The sequence below is a fragment of the Triturus cristatus genome, chromosome 1_1 (genome assembly GCF_964204655.1).
Source record: "Triturus cristatus chromosome 1_1, aTriCri1.1, whole genome shotgun sequence".
NCBI classification, from domain to species: domain Eukaryota; kingdom Metazoa; phylum Chordata; class Amphibia; order Caudata; family Salamandridae; genus Triturus; species Triturus cristatus.
In genome coordinates this window covers 40,345,518-40,372,747 of record NC_140579.1, presented here as the reverse complement: position 1 = coordinate 40,372,747, position 27,230 = coordinate 40,345,518, and the positions used below count along the sequence as shown (strand labels likewise).

Sequence of the window (27,230 nt, the reverse complement as noted above, 5' to 3'; positions counted from 1 at the left end):
TCTTCGCCCCTAGATGTATCTGACACCGCTACCAAGGGTGTACTCCATTGTACAGGGCTTGGAGGTCGGGCCGGTGCGCCCTCCAACCCACTTTCCTCACTTTCCCTCCTCGTTCTTTCAGCTACCCGTTCGGACCTCTCCATTTCCTCCGATTCCGGACTATAAATCGGCACAATCGGTCCAATGGTGACCGGTACCCTCAGTGCATCCGGTAATCTCATCTCTCTCTCGATCCTCCCACTAGCCTCAGACTGACTCCATGGACTCTCTGTCCCAAACGAGACCATCCCTTCTACTCGAGTCTCGGGTTGAATTGTTACCCTTCTAGTTTCCCCTCTCTCACCCCACCTGTCTTCTGCCTCTTCTGGGTTGTAAGGAGGTGGCCTCTCCTCCAACAGTCTTTCCAATACTCCATCATCAGAGTCACTTTCTTCCTCCTGTGCCTTCACATGTCTTATCCCCGTCGAGTCTATTAATAAGGGATACAGTTTCTCTTCCTCAATTGCCTGCACTCTCCATCTTTTCTCCGCTGCATCCCACTTGGCATCCTGGAATGCCCTGATCGATTTTCTCACCCTTTCCTGATTCCTTCCCTTTTCCTTATCATGTGCTGCTCTAATCCACGCATGTAGTGCTTCGAACTGTGTTGGCCTTGGCAAGGGTCTTAAAGACGCCATCACAGACTTCAGCTGATACAGCACCGCTAGTCTGAATGAGCCATACCTCGGGAAAGCTAGTTCCCCTTCACTTTGTGTAATCTTGTGCCAATTCTCAATCCAAACTATGGTATGTAATCCCACATTCTTTGCCATATAATGTGCTGGGGTATCCTCGGGAGGGGCTTCTTCCCCCTTCCGAGTAACCACATGCTTGTCGCCTCTACACAATTCTCGCAAAACCCTAAGACACTTCAAGACGAACAAGTTCGATCTCGCGCTCTGTTTGCTTCTTGCTCTTAAATCCTCCAATAACAGCGCGACTCACACCAACCGGCCTATCACAGCGCGACACTCTCTGACGTCACCTTCCTCCGTCCGCCGCAGTTCCCTTCACCGGACACGTTTCACACTGGCACTCGTCCCATTCATACGCTGAGGTAACCAATTAAGTCACTTCTCTGGCTGTCCGTCCACAGCCTCTGACTGTATGTCCACAGTCTCTCGAAATTGTCGACCTCGGCTGGCAACCGTCTGTCCCCGTCCGGGCAGACAGATCGCCTCTGATAGGTTACTAATACTCCAATCAACACACAACAACCCACGACCAGCATTAAGTTGCCATACACACGCACGTTCGCTCCCCCTATCTCGGTCCAGGTGATCGATGGTACCTCACGATCACCTTTGGGTGGTCAACAAAATCTATCTCAGGTGTCTTCTACACCACAACTCCCGGGCTGCGCGCGCTCACAGCCTGATCTCACAATCACTCGACATACACATCAACTCCGCAAGACATCACACAACAACTCAACACCGCAACCTACAACATCTCGTTTTGTTCATACTCACTACTGGAACTGCTGCTTCCTGCCGCACTGCTACTCGCCGTCGACGCTCATCTGCCGCCGTCGTCTCCCGCTCACCATCTGATGATTCACCATCACTTATCGTCTATTGGCCTCAAGGATCACTTATCCTTATCTAGTCTAATCGTCCCTCGCTATCGGAAGTAACCATCCGTCTCTGCTACCAACTGCTCAGGCCCATTTCGTATCCGTCAATTATCTACAAGAACCCACTCTGGTCGGATGGAACTTTTTACTTGCCCAATAGCGTGGAGGGAATAAACACAATTATCGAAGAATGCTGTCCGCACTTTGTCATAATCAAGGACTCGAGACTTAATCTCTTGGCTCTCTGGCTTTTATTATCAACATAAAAATTTGAAGATACAAACTCCTCAATACGAGGCACAACAAATACATAGGCACTAACACAAATGAAGAATCCGCATACGACTAAAAATACCTAAAAGCACAATTTCTAAAAGCATGAGGTAGAAAACTACCAAGCCAATGTCGATATTAGGGACACTGTACCATACCATCTCTGTCCCTACTCTGTACTAGATGTCATCCCTACTTAGCAAACCCTTGAGACCCTCTAATCGAGAAAAGGTGTCAGAGTGAAACTTCCTAAGAAGTCTTCACTTGGAGAGCTTGATCTATAAAAATGCCCCCTCTAGCTCCTCGCCTAACTCTTCTCTGCTCTGGTCTGCTCTGTTCTGCCTCCACCCTTGGGGCGCTTTCCCTAATACAGAACCCCAAATCCCAGAACACGCCCTTTTGCACCTCCTCTCCAGCCGGGTCGTCTTTCAGTAATTTTCCATTGAGCGCTGTCCAGTTCCATCGTCCATCAGCTTGGCCTTGAGTCCCAGACACCGTCCGCACTAGGAGTTACGATTGGCACATTCCAATGCACTCCCATGTCTGGCTTCAACTACATAAGTCAAATCGTGAACAAAGAACTTCTCTACTAACGAAGCAACTGTCCTTGCACCTGGAGTGAGATCATGAAATGCAGACATACTTCACATCTTTTAACTTTGCAATTTACTACAGCCGAAAACCTCTACTGGAATAAATCCTTTTGGCCTATTGCCCTCGGCTAACATAAGAAAATAACAGGCCTTTCTCCTCAATGATATATGTGAATTCTGGCCACTACTCGGTTACACAAGCATGCCTAAATCAGGCTATTGACATTTACGTCTTCCCTTTCATGTATGTCTAAACAATCTACATGCACTTATTCTAGGTTACACAATTTAACATCACATTGCGTTTATATAAACTAAAACTCTATGCATTTCTCTAAATACATTCACAATACTCCTGTACATTGCTAAAACTTCTAAATTACATCGATATAGGTTATACAGCTCTTAAAACATTTCACACACAAAATACCTGAGTACACATTTGATTATATGCGGGTGCCAACTAACAGTGAATATGACGCACCCCTACAATTTTCAACCTTTTAAACGCTACAGCACCAGTATGCCCAGAAACACTGCCTCTCTTCAGCAGAAAGCCCAAAAGTGTATCTGAAGTGAGAGGGAGAGTTAGGGATGGGCAATATCGTAGAGGAAGGATCAGCGGTTCATTTGTTAATTAAAAAAGTAAGTGGAGGGGCCCAGTGTGTTGTTTAAAATCCCACTGCCCACCCACCTGCTGAATGCCAGCGTTTCTCGGCAGCCTAGTCCACATCATGCCTCTTTTTTTTTTTTTTTTTGCAGTTTTTTTTAATATAGCGCGAACTCGACCTGAAGGTTTTGGAGCGCGTTTTGGAGTTACGTTACACAAGGACACATTCATTTTTGGAGGCACGGGGAGATTAAGTTCTCGACCAAGCAAATCTAATTCATACCAAGGACAACCTGGTCCGCTGCCAACTGAAAAATGATGCGAATTGGTCGGACCTCGAACTTGTGTCAGAAAACGAGGTCTTCAATATAATTACGAGCTTAAAGCCCACCTCCCACACTATGGACCCCCTCCCAGCCACAATTGTACAAACACTCAACCACATCATTACCCCTTTCTGGACTAAGGTCAACTCCTCTCTCATATCAGGCTGTGTCCCAGACTCCCTTCAATTAGGAGAAATCACACCCATATTCAAACAAGCATTTACAATGCAATGGTCTCGGCAATATTATAGGTAGAGCTAATGGTATTGCTCATTATTTTTTTATCATTTTCGTATCCCTAAATAAATGGCATTGTCATTTCTATTGGCATTAGCTTTTTTTTTTGCATATGTGATACCTATTGCATTAGCAGAGAGAGAGTGAGGTAGTGAGATAGAGAGAGAGAGTGAGGTATTGAAATAGAGAGTGAGGTAGTGAGAGAGAGTGAGGTAGATAGAGAGTGAGGTAGTGAGATAGAGAGTGAGGTAGATAGAGAGTGAGGTAGTGAGATAGAGAGAGTGAGGTAGTGAAAGAGTGAGGTAGTGAGGGAGAGGGATGTTGTGAGGTAGTGATATATAACATAGAGTGATGTTGTGATGTAGTGAGATAGAGAGGTAGTGAAAGAGAGAGTGAAAGTGAGTTAGTGAGATAGAAAGAGTGAGGTAGTGAGATAGAGAGTGATTGAGGTAGTGAGTGAGAGAGAGTGAAGTTGTGAGGTTGCGAGCTAGAGAGTGAGGTAGTGATGTTTTGAGAGAGAGAAGTTGTGAGAATAGGCGGAGGCTGTTGGGATTTCTGCTGGTATAAGGAGCATGGGACACCATGATGAAACATGAAAGTCACAGACACTGGTAAACACGTTTTCATCTAAAACGGAAGTGTGATTCTGTGATCTCTGTTGGCAAAAGACGAGGGGGCTCCGTGCCGGTTAAAGGATGCCAAGGTATTGCCGGTATGATGCAGTCATGTGACAGAAGAAAAAGAATGGTCTGTCTCTGCTGTAACAGGGAACTCTGGGAGCAATCTGCGGGTAGAAGACTGAAGGATCGGTATCTCCACTGATAATAAGATGCCAGGGCAGAGAGTAAGGGCGATCGGGGGCAGCGTACGTGTATACCGCTTGTCTCCATGATGACAAGAGGGAGGCCAGAAGGACCCGTGGAATATTTAAAGTGGATGGAAATATGGTGGCATCATGTACATTCTTTGGAAAGGAGGATCCTCGGGAGACTTGGGGTGACATATGGAGTGGTAAGCATGTAGTGGAAGGATCGGGTGTACGGATCGGGAAGGGGCATGACGCTTCCCCTACAATGAATCTCGGCCTTGGGTTGTGTGCAGCGCTACACACCGATCCCTGAAACGGGCGTAAATGTCGTGCAATGTATCCGATCTAAGGAGGCCTGGGGGCACTGTGTAGGGTTACCGAGGCCCTCAGGGTGCTGGACAATGAGAGAGGTGATGAGTTTGCATGTGGGCACTGTGCAGGTATAGCCTAAGAGGCCGGAAGTACTGTACTCATGGGTGTAATTACATACATATGCAGCGTGGCACTACGCTCGTTTAAGAGTGGCCTGGGAGCTGGCGGTCAAGGGTAACAACCTGTCTGAGGCCCAGAGCTGTCAGAGGCACGTGAGCTCCAACGGGGGGAGGTTCATCTCACCGACCCCGCCAACAGTCCTTAAAGACTAGATAGGCTCCCTGCGCCTCCTGCTTACCGTTGGTGCCCGGGCTGCGACTGCGCCGGGCTCTACTCCTCCTCCACCCGCCGCCTCTCCCTACCTTGAGCCAGCGCTCAGACTGTCTCCAGGAGTGACGGAACGCCCCGCCCCCTGGCACCAGGCTCCGCCCACACCCCAGGCTGCCGGCGGAGGGGCTGGCTCTTCGTGACGTCATCGCGGCATTCCACAAGGCAGCGCGCGAAAAGCCATCAAGGCAGAATAGACATTAGAAACAAAAGAAGGACAGAAAGTGAAACCTACCTCAGCTAGACGACGGACAACAGCAACACTATCAGTTATTAGAAAGAAACATTCGACCAGAAGTTAGCCGCTAACATTTAAACTACAGCTTTCAAATACGGCGGATGACTGTTATCAATAGATTCTATGTAAATGTTTAGGAATTTACTACAACTAAATTACTTTGACATCGGCCAAGCTGGCGGTACCCCATGAGGCTGACGTCAAACGTTTTAAGGGAGCTTATCACTTTAGCGTTTAAAAATGTTTAAAAGCTTGTTTAAAAACAACTAAAATTTCCTAAAACATACCAAAAACAAGCACACTACCCCGATACTACACACACCACTGCCTTTCTCCGAGGCGAAGCAGAAATGCCTCGGAGAAAGGCAGCGGCGATTTCGGATTCGGGGGCGTGTTTTCCTTTCTCTCCTCTTGCCATTGGCTGGAGGAGAGAAAAACACGCCCGGGCTAAAAGCAACGAAAAAACACGCCCCCGAATCCGAAAAGGACAGGGCCTGTTCGGAGTGACAAACCTCTTCTCCAATGGCTGGCCAGCATTTAAGAGGCCAGCCAATGGAGAAGAGGGGAGAAGAGGGGCGGGTTCAAGCCCCTCTTCTCCAAGTCATTAAATCTCGCGAGCGATACTGCGCAAGCGCAGCCTTCGCTAGCCGAGACCTAAAAACCAGGAGCCGACCCTAATGATCTCAACAATCTCAGACTTATCTCCAACCTCCCGTTCCTAGCCAAAACCTTGGAGTAGTGCCTTCTCCAACAACTTAACAAACATATTGTTGACTTCGACCTCCTCCACACCTTTCAATCGGGATTCAGGAAAGGGTGTAGCACGGAATAGCCATGTTTAATATTTCGGACGATATACACAGAGCCTTAGACGAAGGTGAAGCCGGTCTTCTCATCCTTATTGACCTATCTGCGGCCTTTGACACAATTACTCACCTAGTTTTACTTGGGACTCTGAAGGGCCGCTCTGGCATTGATGGCATGGTACTAAAATGGTTCGCTTCCTACCTCCAGCACCAGTCTCAACAAATTAAAATCAACTCCTGTCTCTCTAAGCCAACACGAGTCACACTCGGGGTCCCTCAAGACTCGATCATCTCCTCTGCCCTCTTCAATCTCTTCATTGAACCCCTTACAATCATTCTGAAAGAAGCAGGAGTTAAATATCACCTATATGCAGATGACACTCCACTCTACTACAAAATCAAATCACCCAGCGACATTCAACACCTCAATGTCACACTAACCAAAATCCAATCCTGGTTTGACGCTAACCACTTAAAGTTGAACCCAGACAAAACGGAATCAATACTGTTCGCTACAAAAAGTAACCACGATCCTATCCATGACTGGCTCAAGAACCTGGATGCCCTAAACTGCTCCCTCGCTATAACCGACTCGGTCAAATCACTAGGCATTACCTTGGACAAGAACTTATCGATGAAGGACCACATCAAAAACTCTACAAAAAGTGCGCTGTACTCTTTAACACCTGAAGAAAATTAAACCTTTAATTCCCCAAGACGATTTCAGATTGTTGTTCAATCCTTAGTCCTATCCAAACTGGACTACGGGAACGCCATCCTTACAGGGACACCAAAAGCTCACCTAACCCCTCTAAGGTCAGTCCTTAACATGGCTGCTCGACTCATAACGGGGGTTAGAAGGTTTGATCACATCACACCATCCCTCCACTAGCTACCCATTGAAGGCAGATGTATCTACAAATTGGCCTCACACAAAACCCTCCACTCACATTCCCCTAACTACCTTAACAGCAAACTGGTCAAAGATGGAAGATCCAGATCCCTGAGAAGTTCCAACTCATTTCTTCTCATCCCTCCGAAATTCAAAAAGACAACCACTCAGTCCCGATCCTTTTCTGGTAACGTACCCAGGATATGGAACTCACTTCCGATCGACCACAGATGCAACCCTTCCTTCCCGTGCTTCAAAAGGGACCTGAAACTCATTCTCCTCAAGAAATACCTTACCGTCCTAGTCAACAAACCAAGTCTCCAATAACCTTGTTGACTCCCTGCTTCTTTGTTCATCATGGATAAGTAGAGATTGGACTGTTTTCAACCACGTGAGCTCCCCCTCTATCCGTCACTGCATGCCAAATTATAAAGTGTTGCTTATATCCTCATGCACCGTTATGTCCTGCTATGCAATGTACGACTACTTATAATGTTTGGCTTTTTATCTGTATGCATCCCTCTGTCATGCTATGTTAGGCACCTATGTATGTAAAGCGCTCTGATACCCCCGGGTCTAGCTAGCACTATATAAAACTTATAAATAAATAAGTGATTTGCCCAGAATCACAGGATGTTGAGCCAATGCCGATACTCAAAACTGGTTCCCCTGCTCCAAAGTCTGCAGCCCTGGCCTTAACGCCACATCTTTCTTTCACCCCTACACTTCCAGTCCCTTTATCTCATGCTTGCAGGATCACTTTCAGCAGGCTAGAGGACCGTAGGCCTCGTTCATAGACTAGAAACAGAATTTGAAAGGGAGGAGAGCAGGGTAAGAGTGGGTCGGAGTGGTCAGGAGAGTTAGTGCGAAGGATGTGTGTACAAGGACGACCAATATCAGAAGGGGAGAAGAGAGGAGAGGAAACCAAGACTATGGTGATGATGAAAGGATAAAACGCACACTCTATTTAAGAGTCAAAGGACAAGGGTAGAATTGGAATCAGAGAGGCAGTATCCAAGCTAGGCCTCCTTGGAACCATATGTGAGATCTACTCTAAGCCAGTGATTTGGAAGAACTCTGGAATCATAAAATTCACAGTTTGTTGATTGATAGGAAACAACCATATGTGTCCTTTTGGTCGACTACTGCAAAAGGAACAGATAAATGTACACTTTTGTGTAAGTTTACGATTGTTTGCTATTCACAAAGGGATTTACGAGTAGTATCTTTACAAGTACGGAGTCCCCACATGTAAAAAGGTAGGTCTTTTTATGTGCGGAGATTCTGCACCCATAAATATACTACTTGTAAATCCCTTTGTGAATGACAAGCAATAGTAAATGTCTCCATGAGTGTAAGTTTACCTTTGTGAATCAGACCCGCAGTCTTTTTCGCTCTCCCCACCTCGTTTCTTTTTCACTTTAACTGGGACCATAAACTGAAAGTCCTAATGAATACATCTGACCTATACCAGACAGAAAGTTGAGTGCTGAAACATGTCGATTCATGTAACATTCAAGGTATGCCACTGAAATCTTGTTGTGGGGAGGTACACATAAAACCTATTTAAAATGTTGCATATGTCCAGGAAAATGGTTTGAAAAGTATAGCACAAATTATCAAAATAGAATACTGGATCAAAGTGTAGATCAAACAATATAGACTAATTTAAGTGCAAAATGTAAAATAAAAGAATACTCTGCGTCTTGGTGCTGTGAAAGTAAGGGTTCCGAATCCAGTAATTGCAAGATGCTTCAAATTGTAGGACGGAAAAATGTCATATCAGTATTTTGAAAAAGTAAATTCTTAATTTAGTGAACACGATGACATACCCACCAATATGGCTTTTGTTCTTGATATGGTAACTTTAACAGAGTATTTCTTCTTCTCAGATTAAGCTTTACCAGTAACTAGCGTCATTTCGAAGGTTTGGGAAATTCATAATAATTCATCCTTTTATCTTGAGGATCTTAAATTTGTGATTTTCTTTAATTTCTGATATTGACACTTCTGACAACTTTTGAAACTGAAATTGAGAATTTGAGATGCGAGAGTGATAAACTCTGTAGGGCATTTGTTTTTAGAGGCCTTCATATAAATCTAAAAAATATAATGATATCTTTAATTTATATTTTAACACCTAAGTTCCCTGATTTTCTGCCTTAAGTGTCCTTGAATACATTTACTCTAAGGTGTTCTCCAAGTTAAACATTGGTTGACCTGGTCAACACAGGTTAGGATCTGTGGTATTTTATGCTTTGACTTAGGTCCAGGAGGCACTTACTGGATAGGACAGGATGACCACATACATTAATTATTTTGCACGAGTGTGCTACCTCAAGTTAAAATGCACTGGGGAGCAGCTTTTTCTACATGCAAATCCTACATTTTTCCAGCACATGAGCCTTTCAAAATGGTATCCAACAAGAATGTATTTCAGTTATCTAAAAGGGTCAACTGTGCATATTTTTAATAGGTAAGTTTAGCTATAAGCATTTTACAATAACAAAATTCACTCACTAGTTGTCATATTATACAATGACTTTGCCACATCTTTAAAATGCATTATCGTTTGGCAAAGCTACATGCAGAGAATGCACAAGTTATCCGCTAATAGTTGACAGCTTCTAGGGTCTACAATTCCCTTTTTTGTTGCAACTCAAAACACATCTGTCAGTTACTTGCACGCTGCAAGATGTGCAGTTTCAAAATGAAAAGCACAACTCCCTGGCTTTCTCTTTTTAAAAGATGTTTAGTGCGAAATGATCACGTGAATGACGCCAATCTGAAGGTCTCTTCCAATAGGTTTGACTGTGAACATCTATGTCACAAAAAGCCTAATTTCCACCATATTATGATTAATGTGCCCATTAAACTTGACCATCTGTTAGATTAAGCATTACTTGGGGCAGCGAGATACGCGGCTAAGAGGATACAATCCTTGAATCACAGATCTTTTTGAAGGAAAAACTCTTTTTAAACACTATGGGGCACATGCATCAAAGTAGGCTTTTGCGAGTCCTTAATTGCGATTATTAAGGAATCGCAATTGGGGACTCTCAAAAGCCTATGCATGAAGGAATCGCTATTAAATTAGCGATTTCTAAAAATTCCTTGATTGCGACTCGCAAATTGCGACTCGCAATTAAGGAATGGCTTCTCATTCATTCCTATGGGCCTACAGGCCTATAGGAATGAATGGGAAATTGCATGCTCAATTTCAAGGGTGCACAGGTGTCAAAATGACACCCTGTTGCACCCCTGGAATTGTGATGTGCACCCATGTTGCACACACACATGCCCCAAGGGCATGTGTAACCAGAAACCTTGAAAAAAGCACTAGACCAGAGTAATTTCTCTGTATTTTGCGGCCCCAATTAGCGAATTTGCTATTTCTAAGTGTTACATGCATTGCATTTAAGGAATCGCAAATTGTGATTCCTTAAACGCAATCGCAATTTAAGAAATCACAATAAATTGCGATTTCTTAAATTGCGAGTGCCTTACACTTTGATGCATGGCAAAAGGCCTTTTTGTGGGTGCAAATGGCCGATTTTTGCGAATGCATGTGCCTGTAAATTTTAAGCATTTCAATATCATATTTTTGTACTACTTATTTCTTTGACTATCCTTTTAAGATACATACATGTAATGATTTTAAGTAATCGAACACATATAAATACCACTTGGAGTATATTCTGCACTGGGATTCATCCGTGGATTGGAGGTCTTTCCAAATTCTACAAAGTGGTGTACTTATCACAGATCATCTATGATGGTAACACTCTGCCAACAATAAGGGGTCTTTCCTATAAAAACCAATTAACATCGCCCGCAATTCGGTCTTGTAAGTCTCCTACCCTTTATTCCTGGATATACTTGCCTTACTCACAGATCATAAAAAACGTATTGCTTTGTCTTCTGGACTGCCACATACGCTTACTAGTCAGACATTGCCATTCCCAACATCAAAGTGCTTTGAGCTGAGTTTCCCCAAATCTTATTAATGGTTGTTTCAACTTTCATCATCATTGGTCAGCTTTTAAAGATCACGCTAACACAAGCCAAAAGAAGGCTACAGTGGTTGTCTTTCATAGATTAAGTTGTACCCCGCAACCGCTCCTATCAGGCTTCTCGCTCAGACCCTCCCATAGGGTTAGATGCCTAGAAAGTGGCTCTTACTATGGGCTGAGTCACTTCTGCGGCAGATACACTAAGTGGACGCGGCGGGTGTCGCCACCGAGGGGATACTAGTTTACCACCGTGAGCATCAAACATGGCTTCTGCTACCTGGAAATGAGTTGCCAAAATGTCACTTTTGCTCAGGGCAGCAGAAATATGTGCATTGACAGTGCCCAAAGAGAAGGCCATGCACATAAAAACACTCATCTCATGACAGGACAATCACAACACTTTGGGGAACCTTAAAAAATCAGGAATGTATTTATTAATAATTAATAGCTAAACTACAACATTTAAATTAGACCATACATTAAAAATGCAAAAAAATATAATTTCAGTAGCCTTGCACCGGACTGTAGGTCTGTGTAGAGCACCCATTGAACATCGATGATATGAACCGAGTGATGTGATGTTGTTGCTCCAACAGGCATTAGATGAGCAGGAGACAGCGAAAGTTCCCAGATTGTTTGAGTCGCCTGGTTTTCAACAATGACAGCAATTGGCGTAGAGGGGTATACGGAAGCACTGAATAATGCTAGACAACATGGCAGCGTTCTGGAGCATGGATGCCAGGAAGCATAATAGGAGAGCCAGCAAGCTTGGAACAGGGCCATGGACAAGCATGCAAAGAATATGGAAGAGAAACAAGGAGTGAGAAAGAGGGCTGGGGATGAAGGTGGACATTAAAGAGTGTGGCGTTTCAGGGATCAGGGGCTTTGGAGAAGGAGGTGGGTTCTAATGGAATGAGAAAGGGGAGAAGGGCTCCCCGGACCCTGAAAAGGTTCTGTTTTTTGCTGCAGCAGGCTGCTGTGAGATGGTTACCTGCAGCAGCTATCCTGGTAATCTGCTGATTGTGAGGCTTGCAAATGAGCTAAACATAAGAGGTAAAATTCATGGGAGTTGAGACAGTAACAGGAAGTGTGTCACTGGGCAGGCATGCAGAGGATCATGGAAACTGAAGTTTAGTTAAGGCCAGGTTCTTTTATGGCCAATATGGCCATATTCTCACAACCTAGTCCATGCCAGCAGTTCCCTATTACATCATTTGTGAGAACAGTGCGCTCCACCAATTGAAACCGAGTACTGTGAAATCACTGTTGCACATGCCTAGCATCTTAAATGATCTTAGAATATGCACCAGATTTCAGGAGGTTATTGATGAGGACATTTGCAGCATGAAGCTCCTGCTCACGAGCCAGGGATTTCTTTGACTATTTGAAGGAATCTTGACTAAAAGGACACAAAAAATAACTCCCCCTCTTAACACCCTGCACACAAGTGTGTGTGTGATTTGGAACATTACAGGGAGAAAGGAACAGAGCCCTGGTGGGGGGACTTTGAGAGAGCTCTGCGTCTCTTGGCTGGAGCGCAGCATAGGATGGAAGGGTCTTTGAGGAGAGGAGTCTCTTGGGTTGAGCGCAGTCTCTTGGGTGGAGCGTCCCGTCGGATGGAAGGGTTTTTTGAGGAGTGGAGTATCTTGGGTGGAGCGCAGCATAGGATGGAAGGGTCTTTGAGGAGCGGAGTCTCTTGGGTTGAGCGCAGTCTCTTGGGTGGAGCGTCCCGTCGGATGGAAGGGTTTTTTGAGGAGTGGAGTATCTTGGGTGGAGCGCAGCATAGGATTGAAGGGTCTTTGAGGAGCGGAGTCTCTTGAGTGGAGTGCAGCATAGGTTGGAAGGGTCTTTGAGGAGCAGTGTCTCTTGGGTGGAGGGCGCCATAGGAAGGAAGGGTCTTTGAGGAGCACAGTCTCTTGGGTGGAGCGCAGCATAGGATGGGAGGGTCTTTGAGGAGCGGAGTCTCTTGGGTGGAGCGCAGCATAGGATGGGAGGGTCTTTGAGGAGCGGAGTCTCTTGGGTGGAGCACAGCATAGGATGGGAGGGTCTTTGAGGAGCGGAGTCTCTTGGGTGGAGCGCACCATAGGATGAGAGGGTCTTTGAGGAGCACAGTCTCTTGGGTGGAGCGCAGCATAGGATGGGAGGGTCTTTGAGGAGCGGAGTCTCTTGGGTGGAGCGCAGCATAGGATGGAAGGGTCTTTGAGGAGAGGAGTCGCTTGGGTTGAGCGCAGTCTCTTGGGTGGAGCGTCCCGGCGGATGGAAGGGTTTTTTGAGGAGTGGAGTATCTTGGGTGGAGCGCAGCATAGGATTGAAGGGTCTTTGAGGAGCGGAGTCTCTTGAGTGGAGTGCAGCATAGGTTGGAAGGGTCTTTGAGGAGCAGTGTCTCTTGGGTGGAGGGCAGCATAGGAAGGAAGGGTCTTTGAGGAGCACAGTCTCTTGGGTGGAGCGCAGCATAGGATGGGAGGGTCTTTGAGGAGCAGAGTCTCTTGGGTGGAGCGCACCATAGGATGGGAGGGTCTTTGAGGAGCGGAGTCTCTTGGGTGGAGCGCAGCATAGGATGGAAGGGTCTTGGTGAAAGAGCTATAAGGGCCCACAGAGAAGTGAGGAGACATGTGCGGGGAGTTATAGGGAGTTAGAAGGGCCGCTGGAAAGAGGAGGGATGTACAAAGAGCCATGGGGAGCGAACATAGCCTCTGGGGAGAGAAAAGGCCCGGCAGTGCTTAATTTGTAAAAAAAAATTAAAATGTGCCAGAGCCCTGCCAGGAGGCCACTGCAGCTTGCACCACCCATTGCTCCTGTCAGTGCTGCCAGCACAACTACTGACCATCACATTCCTACAAGTGTGACAGTTCAGACTATCCCAGGCCCCCAAAGCTTTAAGAACAGCATGGATGGCAGGTATTAGCAATTTTAATATGCATTTTATTAAAAAAACAACTGCTAGTGTGCTCATCTCTAAATTATACAAAGAGCACCGCCATGTCATAAGTGCAGGTGCTAACAACTAAGTGCTGGTGCCCAGCACCGGAAACCACCGGCTCAAATTAAGCACTTGTAGGGTCACTGGAGAGAGAGGAGAGATGTACAGGGAGTCATGGGGAGCATCAGGGCCTCTGGCGAGAGACAAGGGAGGTGTACACGGAGTGTTGGATAGAGGAAGAAGTGCAGAGAAGGGACAGAGAGGGGATACACACCGAGTCTTGGAGAGGAAGGGTACAGGGGATCTCAGGGATAGAGTGGGTGTCTATAAACAATGAATCACTTCTCCTAGAACTCGATGGGTGGCGCTGGTGGATGGTCGAAGGGGTCTTCACCGACTGTTCAGGTCCACTTTGAGCGCTGTCTCGTTGTCTTTGCAGGCGCCTGTGTAAGGGACAGGGACAGACAGACACAGAGAAAGGGAGAGAGGACAGTGAGGGCAACGCTGCAGGAGGAGTGCCCATTTAAACTGGAGATCTAACCCAGGTTAGTGGTGGGATTTATTCTCCCTTACAATAGAGTATTCGAAATTCAACACAAGCATCGAGGGTGCATGTCAGCTTTACACGTGATAAGCTGCCTGTGGTCACACAATACAGGACCCCCCTCCCTCCCTCCATCTGCCTTCTCCACATCCCTGCTTTTACTCTCCACCTTCTCCTCACTCCGTCCTCTCACTCACGCTTTAACTCGTTCTTCGCTCTCCATCTGCTGTCACCTCACTCATGCCCAGATTCCCCCCTCACACCCTTACCTTATCCTCATCCCACCTCTCACTCTTACTCACCATTTCCAATAACCTCTACCTTCACTCCTCTTCACACATCACATTTCCCTCCAGTCTCCACCAGGGTTGGATTGGGTATTCTCCCCCGGTGCCCGAGGAGTAGCCGCCCTCATTAAGAAAACTCGACCTTTCCACGTAGTTAAGACATGGGTGCACTCTGGGGGCACATAATCAGCGGTCTGAGGCACGTGGGGACAGGGGGAATTCACACCGATTAGTGTTTATGCTCTACCGCATTTGCAGCTCCAGACGCTACAGGCCGTGGCTATCATACTGTTAGACTCAAACTCATATAATAGGGGGTGACTTTAACGATGTGATGAACCCACTTGTTGATAGATCCCATCCAGTGGCAGGCACTCGGGTGTCTACCCCCTGGCGGACCTTGTGAACTCACTAGGCCTGACGGGTCTCTGGCGCCGCCACCATCCATTTGACCGTAGCTACTCGTTTTTCTCAGGGGCACGTAAGACCTTTTCCCGGCTTGACTACCTCTTTGCCCCAGCGGGGGAAATCCAAGTCATCGTAGACACGGAATATCTAACGAGAGGCATCTCCGATCATTCCCCATTACAGCTGCAGGACAGTTGTGGGTAGGGAACAGAGGTCCAAATCAGACTGGAAATTGAACGCTTGGGAGCTACGCGATAAAAAGGTAGCAGAGGCCGTTGTCATAGAGACCAAACTATTTTTTCAAGATAATGAAGGGTCCGTGTCTTCGGAGGCCACCCTCTGGGAGGCCTACAAGGCAGTGCTCAGAGGGAGAATGCAAGACGTAGTAGCCCGTAAGCATAGAAATGAAACGCTGCAAATACGAGACCTAGAGAGTAAATTGTTAGAATTAGAAAAAGAAATATCGCCAGTTAACAAGGCAGAGAAGCTTAGACGATTGGAGGTCACACGGAGGGAATTCCGGGCCCTAGCGGAAAGAGAAGTCCGCACACAAATTCTGGCCACTCACCACAGACTGTATGAGACCGGGGACAGAGCGGGGTGGCTACTAGCATGGTTGAGTCGGAAAGACCGAGAAACAAACTGTGTAGCTCAAATTGAAGAGGGGGGTATACAACACATGACGGCACCCACGATTGCGGCAGTGTTCGGGAACTATTATGCCAACCTGTACGTGGCCTGCTCGACGACGGACAAGAGCTGCATAGACGACTATCTCACTGTGATAGCCGTGCCCACCCTGCGAACTGAAGACACGGAGGCCCTAGACGAGGACATTACTCTGGAAGAAGTCAATGCTGCCATTGCCAAGCAGAAGTAGGGGAAAACCCCGGGGTCGAACGGACTCCCAGGGGAAGTCTTCAAACACAATAGTAGTATCCTGGCCCCACGGCTCCTAAATCTGTTTCTAGCGGCAAAAGAGGAGGGTGCACTCCCCCAGACCTCTGTCAAGCCACGGTTGTGGTCATACCAAAACCGGGTAAGCCCCCGGATTGCTGTGGTTCTTACAGTCCGATTTCGCTCCTCAATGTCGAAACCAAGATATTGACCTCCATACTGGTGACACGCCTTTTGACAGTCACAGCAGCCCTGGTACACAAGGACCAGTCAGGCTTCATGCCCAAACGCGCCACGTGTGTCAACCTTCGTAGACTGGCATACTGGCTAGATGTGACTAAGGAAAGTGAAACTCCCCATCTGCTATTATCACTCGACACCGAAAAGGCATTTGGTTAGGCCTGGGCGGTGAACTTCGCTCCGTTTGCGGAGTTTTTTGCACTCCACACTACGCGGAGCTCACGGAGTGCAGAAAACTCCGCTTCGCGATGTGCAGCAGAGTTTTTTCCCTGCTCGCGAACGGTAAGTTCGCGACCAGTAAGTTCGCGAACGGTAAGTTCGCGAGCGCAAGCTGCCGCTCGGGTAGAATTTCTACCCGAGCGACAGGACTACCAGCACAAACTGCAGTTCACACTGCACTCCGCCACTTGCGTAACTTTGCAGATTTTTTTGTAACTTTGCGGAGTTCCACGTAGCAAAACTCTGCGAACTATGCCCAGGCCTACATTTGATACAGTACACTGGCCCTTCATGAGATGGGTCCTCTTAAAATTGGGCTTCGGACACAACTTCCGGGCGTGGGTCGATCTCCTGTACACAAATCCCAGGGCTAGAGTACGAGTAAATGGCGTTAAATCGGCTGAGTTTCCCATCCGGCGGGGGTCTAGACAGGGTTGCCTGCTGTCCCCCCTCCTTTTTTCGCTTGTTCTCGAACCCTAGCGTGTCTGATCAGAACGCACCCAGACCTGACAAGGTTCCGGGACCCCAAGGGTCAGCTGCTAGATGAACTGTATGCAGATGATATTCTGTTGTATATAACAAAACCCGGATAAGACACTCCCAATTATTCTGAACGTAATTGAAGAATATGGTAGGCAGGCAGAATATAAGATTAACTGGGGGAAGTCGGTCTTATACCCGATAGGGGGCCACGTTGACATGCAGTCTATACCAGCGGGTCTGCCGATGGCTGAGGGAGGCTTCAAATATTTGGGACTCTACATTTCCAAAAACGTGACAAGCTGCCTTTACCATATGTCAGGGCATACTATAGGGCGGCACACCTTGTGGTTACCAACGAATGGGGACATGTGCCGTAGAGAGACTCCAATTTCACAAACGCTCACACCTCCACTACATCTATGGGGGCCAAGGAACGAGAAGCCTACTACCAGACACGCAAAGAGCGATCGAGGCATGGAGGGAGGCCGAATGAGTGATGCAATTGGAAAAAAGGCTAAATAGAGCCACACCCCTATGGGAGGGTTGACGGTTACCTGAACTTGCAAAATTGAGGGGGTTTAAAGGATGGGATGTTATAGGCATCACTACCTTGGGAGACATAACACGACAGGACACACTGATGACGTTAGCAGACCTACAAGTGAAATATAGCTTGACGGCTACACAGCACTATAAATACGTTCAATTCCGACACACCTGGTAGGCACAGAAACCTGATATTGTAGATCTCCTGGACTATGCCCCGTTAGAGGGTCGGCTATTACAGGAAGAGATACAGGAGAAAGTGGTCTCCTGGACCTACAAAACTCTAATAAATAATATGCCTGACAGACTAATGACACTCCGGGGTAAGTAGGAAGACCTTTAAGGTACACTAGAAGATATAGACTGGGAGATTCCGTCCATCAATTGTGTCTCTTTTGATTGACTGGGAGATGGCCTTGATGCACCCTAGAGAGGTGGTGAATAAGCTCAGACTGCGACTGGTTCAGTTCAAAATCCTACACAGGGCATACTACGACCGGGCGAAACTGCATGCGATGGGCAGGGCAGAAACGCCAGAGTGTCTGCGATGTAGTGCAGCAAGAGGCTCCTTCATTCATATGTTATGGGACTGTCAACAAATACATAGTTACTGGACATGGATTGTGTAAGAACTAAATATATTTACACAGACGTTGACATTTCTAGGTACCAACTTCTTCTTAGTAACCTTAGTCTCATAGTGGCTAAACAGGATATAGCTAAGCACTGGGGAAGACCTGAGCTTCCCACATTGAAGGAGTGGCGGAGTGGTATGGATATGAATATGGGAGCCGAAAAGACTGTATATAAAGCGAGGGGTTGCCCGCGAAACTTTGTGAAAATTTGGCAGCCATGGCTAAGCTATTACAAGACATGGGGATGCACTGGACAACATCTGAAACAGGGCAAGGGCGAGGGGTTCGCTCTCCTAGGTCCACACTTAACCAAGGGACCTGTGAGATATCTAGTACGGGGGGGGTAGAACCACCGGGCCGTGCAGGGGAATCGTGATTTTGCTAATTTTGTATCCTTATCATTTGTAAATCTTGTCACTTGTAACGAATGGATGCTGACTGAGATGTATCTGCTGAGTTGTTTTGATGTTTTATTAAAAAACAATAAAAACATTTTTTTTAAAAAAAATCGCCTTTCCGCAAAACAATGCATGGATTAATTCACTCTGGTGAAACACACCTGAAAACAAGTGAGGCCACTTTTGCTCAGGCCCCCTGCCCCCTCTCAATCTGCATACATTAATGGTCCGGCCCAGCGAGAGAAAGGGAGTGACACCTCTGCCCGTTGATAAAAGGGAGGTAATGGACGCCCATCTGCCGCAGAAAGGCCACTCAGGGACCCATTGGCTGCATCCAAACAACGTAGACACCAGCCAAATCACCCCACCCCAGGCTGCCCAAAAAAGAAGCCCACAGCGGGACCTCGGATCCCGGCCCCTCGGCCATTGCCCAAGTGCCCGCCTTACCAATCCGACTCTGGTGTCCACTCCTTCAGCCCATTCCCTCGTCTAAACTTCTCCTTTACTCCTCCCACTTTCAGCCCTGTTCACTCCTTCTCTCTCCTTCCTTATTCCCATCATCCTTTTCTCACCTCTCTTCCCTCCTCTCTCCTTCACTATATTCCCTTCGTTTCCTCTCTGTTCTCTCTTCTTCAATCCCTTCCTTCACCTGATTCTCTCTTCTTTACTCCCTCCTCTCTCTGCCTCTCTCCTTCACTCCCTCATCTCTCTGCCTCTCCTCACTCTCTCTTCTTCACTCCCTTTTTTCTCTGCCTCTCAGCACTCTCTCTCCCTCCCCTCTCTGCCTCTCCTCACTCTCTCTTCCTCACTCCCTCACCTCTTTGCTCTCTCCTCACTCTCTCTTCCTCACTCCTTCATCTCTCTGCCTCTCCTCACTCTCTCTTCTTCACTCCCTCCTCTCTCTGCCTCTCCTCACTCTCTCTTCTTGTTATGTTATGTTAGAAAAGTTCACTCCCTTCTTTCTCTGCCTCTCAGCACTCTCTCTCCCTCCCCTCTCTGCCTCTCCTCACTCTCTTCCTCACTCCCTCACCTCTATTCTCTCTCCTCACTCTCTCTTCTTCACTCCCTGCCTTTCCTCACTCTCTCTTCTTCTCTCGCTCCTCTCTCTGCCTCTCCTCACCCTCTCTTCTTCAGTCCCTCCTCTCTGTGCCTCTCCTCACTCTCTCTTCTTCACTTCCTCCTCTCTCTGCCTTTCCTCATTCTCTCTTCTTCACTCCCTCCTCTCGCTGCCTCTCCTCACTCTCTCTTCTTTACTCCCTCTTCTCTCTGCCTTTCCTCACTCTCTCTTCTTCACTCCCTCCTCTCTCTGCCTCTCCTCATTCTCTCTTCTTCACTCCCCCCTCTCTCTGCCTTTCCTCATTCTCTCTTCTTCACTCCCTCCTCTCGCTGCCTCTCCTCACTCTCTCTTCTTTACTCCTTCTTCTCTCTGCCTTTCCTCACTCTCTCTTCTTCACTCCCTCCTCTCTCTGCCTCTCCTCATTCTCTCTTCTTCACTTCCTCCTCTCTCTGCCTTTCCTCATTCTCTCTTCTTCACTCCCCCCTCTCTCTGCCGTTCCTCATTCTCTCTTCTTCACTCCCCCCTCTCTCTGCCTTTCCTCACTCTCTCTTCTTCACTCCCTCCTCTCGCTGCCTTTCCTCATTCTCTCTTCTTCACTCCCTCCTCTCGCTGCCTCTCCTCACTCTCTCTTCTTCACTCCCGCCTCTCTCTGCCTGTCCTCACTCTCTCTTCTTCACTCCCCCTCTCTCTGCCTTTCCTCACTCTCTCTTCCTCACTCCCTCATCTCTTTGCCCTCTCCTCACTCTCTCTTCTTCACTTCCTCCTCTCTCTGCCTTTCCTCATTCTCTCTTCTTCACTCCCTCCTCTCTCTGCCTCTCCTCACTCTCTCTTTTTCACTCCCTCTTCTCTCTGCCTTTCCTCACTCTCTCTTCTTCACTCCCTCCTCTCTCTGCCTCTCCTCATTCTCTCTTCTTCACTTCCTCCTCTCTCTGCCTTTCCTCATTCTTTCTTCACTCCCTCCTCTCTCTGCCTCTCCTCACTCTCTCTTCTTCACTCCCTCCTCTCTCGGCCTTTCCTCACTCTCTCTTCCTCACTCCATCTCTCTGCCTCTCCTCACTCTCTCTTCTTCACTTCCTCCTCTCTCTGCCTCTCCTCACTCTCTCTTCTTCACTCCCTCCTCTCTCTGCCTTTCCTCACTCTCTCTTCCTCACTCCATCTCTCTGCCTCTCCTCACTCTCTCTTCTTCACTCCCGCCTCTCTCTGCCTGTCCTCACTCTCTCTTCTTCACTCCCCCCTCTCTCTGCCTTTCCTCACTCTCTCTTCCTCACTCCCTCATCTCTTTGCCCTCTCCTCACTCTCTCTTCTTCACTTCCTCCTCTCTCTGCCTTTCCTCATTCTCTCTTCTTCACTCCCTCCTCTCTCTGCCTCTCCTCACTCTCTCTTTTTCACTCCCTCTTCTCTCTGCCTTTCCTCACTCTCTCTTCTTCACTCCCTCCTCTCTCTGCCTCTCCTCATTCTCTCTTCTTCACTTCCTCCTCTCTCTGCCTTTCCTCATTCTTTCTTCACTCCCTCCTCTCTCTGCCTCTCCTCACTCTCTCTTCTTCACTCCCTCCTCTCTCGGCCTTTCCTCACTCTCTCTTCCTCACTCCATCTCTCTGCCTCTCCTCACTCTCTCTTCTTCACTTCCTCCTCTCTCTGCCTCTCCTCACTCTCTCTTCTTCACTTCCTCCTCTCTCTGCCTCTCCTCACTCTCTCTTCTTCACTCCCGCCTCTCTCTGCCTGTCCTCACTCTCTCTTCTTCACTCCCGCCTCTCTCTGCCTGTCCTCACTCTCTCTTCTTCACTCCCCCCTCTCTCTGCCTTTCCTCACTCTCTCTTCCTCACTCCCTCATCTCTTTGTCCTCTCCTCACTGTCTATTCTTCACTCCCTCATCTCTTTTTCCCTCTCCTCACTCTCTCTCCTTCACTCCCGCCTCGCTTCACTCTCTCTTCCTCACTCCCTCATCTCTTTGCCCTCACACCCCTCTGTCCTCTTCCCACCCCTCCTCCCCTGCTGCATGTTGAAGGCCCAGTAGGTTCTTTCCTCTCCCCCTGACCCAGTAGCAGTGCCCTCATACTCACAGGTGCCCATCTTCTCCTCCATGTACATGAGCTGGTCGCTGAGGGACTCCACCTGGTCCAGCTGCTGCAGCCGTGCCCACAGCTCCACCACGTGCTCCGCCTTCAGGTCCTCCAGCTTCATGGGCACTAGCTTCTGGAAGGTGCTGACAGTCCACTCGATCCTCTGCAGAATAAAAGGCAGGAAGCTATCAAAAGATCAGAAAGGATTAGAGGGGAGATGTCCAGAGAGTTGTTAAGGGGCCAACCTGAGGGGGAAGTAAGGAGGTGATCCAGGGTCAACATGGCGGGGCGGGCAGGTCACCAAGGGTCACTATGATAGGACTGATGACGTTGCCCCGAGTCATCATGAGAGAAGTGTCAGCACGAACGGTGATAAGGAGGTCACCCTTAAGGTGTGAAGAGGTTACTAGGGTCACCATGAAAGGCATCTAGAACTCCTAAAGGAAAGTACGATATGCGTAAGTAGGTCAGCTAGTGCCACTACGAGAGGCCTCAGCAGGTCACCAAAAGTCTCCATGAGAGGCATCCAGTGGCACAAGAGGATACCAGTGGTCAGCATAAAATTGATCTCCCTCTGTCTGCATCTGTGGCTTCGCTGGCATGCCTCACTAGTCCCTTTCGAATTCTGTAACACTGACAGTGATAGTGCACATGTAGCGCAAACAGCATCTCAAGAGGGCGTTTCCTCATTTGCATGGGGGCATGGCCTCAATCAAATGAGAGAATCTCTTTGCCCTTGCAAACATGCCATATTACAGGTGTGGGTGCAGAGGCAAACATGCCCTCAGGAGGGCGTACGGTCAGTTCATACCCTAATGGCAACCTTCTCGAAGAGTTTAAGGGGTTCCGATGGCCCACTCGACATCCTCTTGCAGGCGAATGCAGTTACTCACAGCCCACGCCTGCAAAGGGATCTCTAATCCCTTTTGAAAGTGCAGGCGGGTTGCCAACTGCACAGTGATATACGAATCGGCTTTGAAGCAGATGCTTCATATTTCACTTGCATGAGCTTCCCCAAGGGCAGCACAAGTTTTGTGGCTGTTCTAAGGTCAGCACATTCAACATAATTGAGCACACTTTCCCTGTTTGCGGACCACACACCTGTTTTAAGGTGCACTCTTATCATAATACGGGGCCTGTGGTATTGATGGACGCTCTTCTGGACTCCATTTTGAATTCAACTTGAAATGTGGGCGGATGCAGTTTTTGGATCTGTGGAGGCCAGACCTACAGGAGCATGTGCCGGCCAGTGGCCTACAGCTTTCTACACTGAAAACGTTGTGTAGAGGGCAGTACATGGTCTAAACCCTGATCTAAAATGGCACCATCTGCTTGTGATCAGGCAACTTGACCCTGAGCAGCCAGGAGTCACACCTGTGCATCACCGCTTGATGGCAGACTGTGAGGGATTGTGTTTGGGCACCTATTGTGGAGAAGGGGGGCACATTCAGTAAGTCTGCATCTAAGAACTTCACAGGCAGGACAGAGTTGAGGATATTTATACAGAGCAAGTCCCTCGGTGTTGTTGAACTCAGAGCGTACTATTTTGGCAGGGTGGAGAGTTAAACAAAGAGGTGGCATTTAATGGCACACTTGAACTATAGAAAAAAGCATTCTAGCTGTAGGTCCAATGCGAAGGAGTGCCATAGATAGCTCCTAGACTGAAAAGCTTGTCACCACCAATGGTGGTCCAGCATAGGACCCCAGGTCCCAGGGTGCACTTGTTTCTGGACCACTACACTCTGTTGGGAAAAAGAAACAGCGCTTTAACCACAGTCATTCTGGGGTTTACTATCGACTCCACCAGTAGGTGAAAAAAAATGTATAATCTTCTTAAGAGAGGAACAAAAAGACAATATGTTGGTGATAATGGGCTTAACTTGTGTTTTCATCCTTAAGTTAGAATCTATCTTGAATCCAATAATTATGGGCATTTAACTAAGAGAAGTAATGATGTGTTGCACAAGTGTAGCTATTGGAGGTGTTCTTCTGTGGAATGTCAGGTGGTTTGGAGCACCCAGGACCAGATTGTCGGTCTTCTTACTGATAAGTTATGAAAGGTACTTGCTCGACTATAAGGCAGGACTTTTTTTGCTCTAGCGTCTCCTTGTACCCATCTAGATCTACCAGGTTCTGGGTATCATCTGATTCAAAACCTCCAGCAAAGGGACATCTCAGTCTAGAATCATCAAGAGGGACATTATTAACTTTAGTACTTGTACCAGGAAAGATGTATGCCTTAGAAGCTGTGCCGATGGATCTGCCAACTCTAAACACTTGTCTAAAGAGCACGGCCTACTCCAGAACTTGAAACAGTAACACTCCCGACTCCACAACCAGTAACTACAGCATTGTTCATTTCACAACCTGTATTGTCGCTAACACTCACCAATAGAATCTTGCCCAGAGGCACTTTTCTACCTGGAGCATCCACCGAGGATGCTTGTTAAAAGATGCACTAGGGAAACTGGTTCTTTCAGAACCTGCACAAGTCCTGAGTAAGATATCACTCTTCGGTGATCTTCTCCAGGATCTGTCTCCTCTATAAACATGCTTCAACTATGGTTCTCATTTTGATCCCTCTAGCTCTACTTAAGAAACTGTTATAGAAGCTGCTGCAGGAACATGTAGTGCTAACGAGCACGCGACAAGGAGTATCTAGGGTAGGGGACGGTTCCCGCTCTAGGACCTTCATTATGGATGTGCCTGCTCTTGAGTGTATCTAAAGGATAACCTCACTCTGGCACCTGCTGTTTTCAGAACAGCTCTGACCCTATATCTACCCATGCACGATCCGTATCCTTTAGACTGCGCTAGTGCCTCGCTGTAGGGAGGATGTATTCTATAACCTACTTCAGGAACCGCGTAATCGAGAACACTTTCCATGGAATGTCTGCTGTTAAACTGAAACCATTGCAGCCTGCTGCAGAACCTGCTAAATGAATAGGTTGCCCTACATCCTTCTCTATGGACAGGACTCTGCAGCCCGTTACAATAGCCTTTTCTGTTCCACAGAGTGCAGATTCCACTCTACAACCTGCTTCACAGACAAGACTACTCAGCAATCAGTCTCTGTTCTAGAACCTTCCCCAAAGTCAAGGAGTTTTGCTCTAAAACCCACTGAATGGGCAGTTTATTCTCCGGAACCTGCTCAGCCTATAGTTTATGCTGCAGAACCTACTTCATGGACAGTATTATCTAAACGCCTCTCCAAGGACAGTTTTTCTTATAGAACTCTTTCACAGGGAAGCATGTTCTAGCACTATTCCAATGACGTACTGATTTCAAACCTGCTCCAATGATTTTCTGCTCTAGAACCGGATATAACTACAAGCCCTCAAATTGAACCCGCTGCAAATACTATTTGCTCTAGAACTTATTATATTAGCAGTGCTTGTTCTAGACCCAAGTCAAGGGTAGATTCCAAAAGTCCTAATCTGGCACTTACCTCCTCCAGGGTCTTCACTTTGCTCCTCAGCTCATGCACCTCGTTTGAGAGTCGTTCAGAGGCTGCGTCCCATGGCTCTGAAAGAAAACAAAGAGGAGGTTAGCGGGGTGTAATGTGAGGCTTCCAGGAAGAGGTTTCCAGATCAGGCGCTTCTGAGTTGAGCAGATGCAAAGGGAGCAGTATGACCTACAATGAACTCATTGAGTGTACTCACTCCCACACAGGAGTGCCAGACTGCATGGTAATGGGTACAGTTGGAGAGGGTGAACATATGAGTGGAGGGTGTGGGTATAGATGGTGAACTCTTGAGTATTCAGAGTTGATTGAGTTGAGGTTTGTGATCTGTCCTCATCCTCTCTAAGTTTTGGGACCTGGAAGCATAAGAAATTCTTCAGGGAGGTTGGCAAGATTAGCAGTAGAATTGCAGCATTATGAGTGTATGGTGGAGTATGTGCCGGGACGGAAGAATAAGGTTGCTGATTGTTTATCTAGATTGCCTGACAAAGCTGCGGAACAGTCTAAGTTCACTGCAAAATAAGTGGTAACCAGTGTAAATGATGCCACAGAAGGCTTAGGAAGATCAGTCTCTAAGGAGGACTGGATCGGGCCATGGAGCAGGATGATACCCTACAAAGTGTTGTAAAATTGATTAAAGGAATGGTGAGGAGAAAGAGTACCTTTCAAGACATGGTAAAACCATTCCTCAAGATGGTGGATGAACTAATGGTTTATGATAATTGGTTGCTGATGAGAGGGGAAAGATTCATGCCACCTACTGCAGTCAGACCTAGGTTAGTCAGTCTAGCACATGAGGGACACCTTGGTCAGATGTTAACCATAAAGAGTGTTAGAGAAACATTTTGGTGGTCACTCATGGACAATCAAGTGAACGAGTGGGTAGAGAAGTTAGAAATGTGTGCAGATTCTGAGACGCGATTGAGAGTGGGTATAGGCAATTTGGGAGAGAAACAGAATTGGTCTGAAGCTACTGAGGTGTGGGAGAAGTTGTGTTTAGACAATATCGGAGCTTTCTAATTCCTTAACGAATGAGAGAAGGTCATTGCTGTGCTGATTGATGCAAAATCAAAATGGGTGGAGGTGGCGTTTATGAAGTGTACCACTATTATTTCAACCATTGATGTCTTAGGTGTAGTGTTTAGAAGAGAGAGTATACCCTCTCTTACTTTGCAGGAGATTAAATGTTTTTTGGATACCCTTGATATAAGGCCTGCATGTACTTCATTGTACAATCCCCAAGGGAATGGACTAGTTGAGAGGGTCAATAAATTGGTAACGGGTACAATGCAACTAGCGTGTAATGCTGGGTTGTAAGTGCAGGATGCTATCCAAGACATGGTTTGGGCATATTGCACCATGGTAAATACAAGTACAGGAAAGGTCCCATATGAGATGATGCGGGGTAGGCAGCCAGAAAACAAATTGGTTCCATCCTGGATGCGTGATGGTGTCTCTATGAGCAAATGAGGGTGCCCAAAAGGAAACGTGCAAAAACTTTTCATGGATGTATAACTTGATGGTGCTTAGGAAAGACCGTTTGACGGGGAAGGGGTGGGGAGTGTCGCCATTGTGTTTAAATAGGAGTTTAACTGTTCCTCCATGTCTATGGACCATGTTGAGGATGCAGACTGTCTTGTTTTCTGTTGTACTCTTTCATCTCTTCAATGCCTGACCGGGGTCTTAATCTATAGGTCCCCTGGTCCGCCTGGCCCCTTTCTGAGAACACTTACTAATAACTTGGTTCTTCCAGTGCTAGGTGTGGCTGTCTAGTCTCTTAGTTCAAGACTATTAGTGCCGGGACACTCTTGCTGAGAAGCTGTGCGCTCTATAAATATGCTTCATTCATTCATTCATGTAGGTTATTGGGTCAAGGTTAAGCCGGGTGGAGTTGGTAAAAGACAGACCAAGTTCGGGGGCTTTACAGGGTAAAGACTGTTGGTGGCAATTGGGTCAAGCTGGA

At 47.3% G+C, this 27,230-nt stretch overlaps 1 protein-coding gene across 2 annotated transcripts in view; it reads right to left on the bottom strand.

The window, feature by feature from the left end:
• Nucleotides 1-11,517: 11,517 nt before the first annotated feature.
• LOC146869297 (epidermal growth factor-like protein 8) overlaps nucleotides 11,518-27,230 on the bottom strand; it is a 96,159-nt gene continuing 80,446 nt past the window's right edge. For both annotated transcript variants that reach the window (XM_085647062.1, XM_085647069.1), the window contains 3 exons: nucleotides 25,253-25,329; nucleotides 21,805-21,967; nucleotides 11,518-14,473 (listed from right to left, as the gene is read on the bottom strand). In XM_085647062.1, the coding sequence (XP_085503188.1) occupies nucleotides 14,421-14,473; nucleotides 21,805-21,967; nucleotides 25,253-25,329 (293 nt within the window). In that variant the 3' untranslated portion in view covers nucleotides 11,518-14,420. The remainder of the gene's footprint in view (nucleotides 14,474-21,804; nucleotides 21,968-25,252; nucleotides 25,330-27,230) is intronic.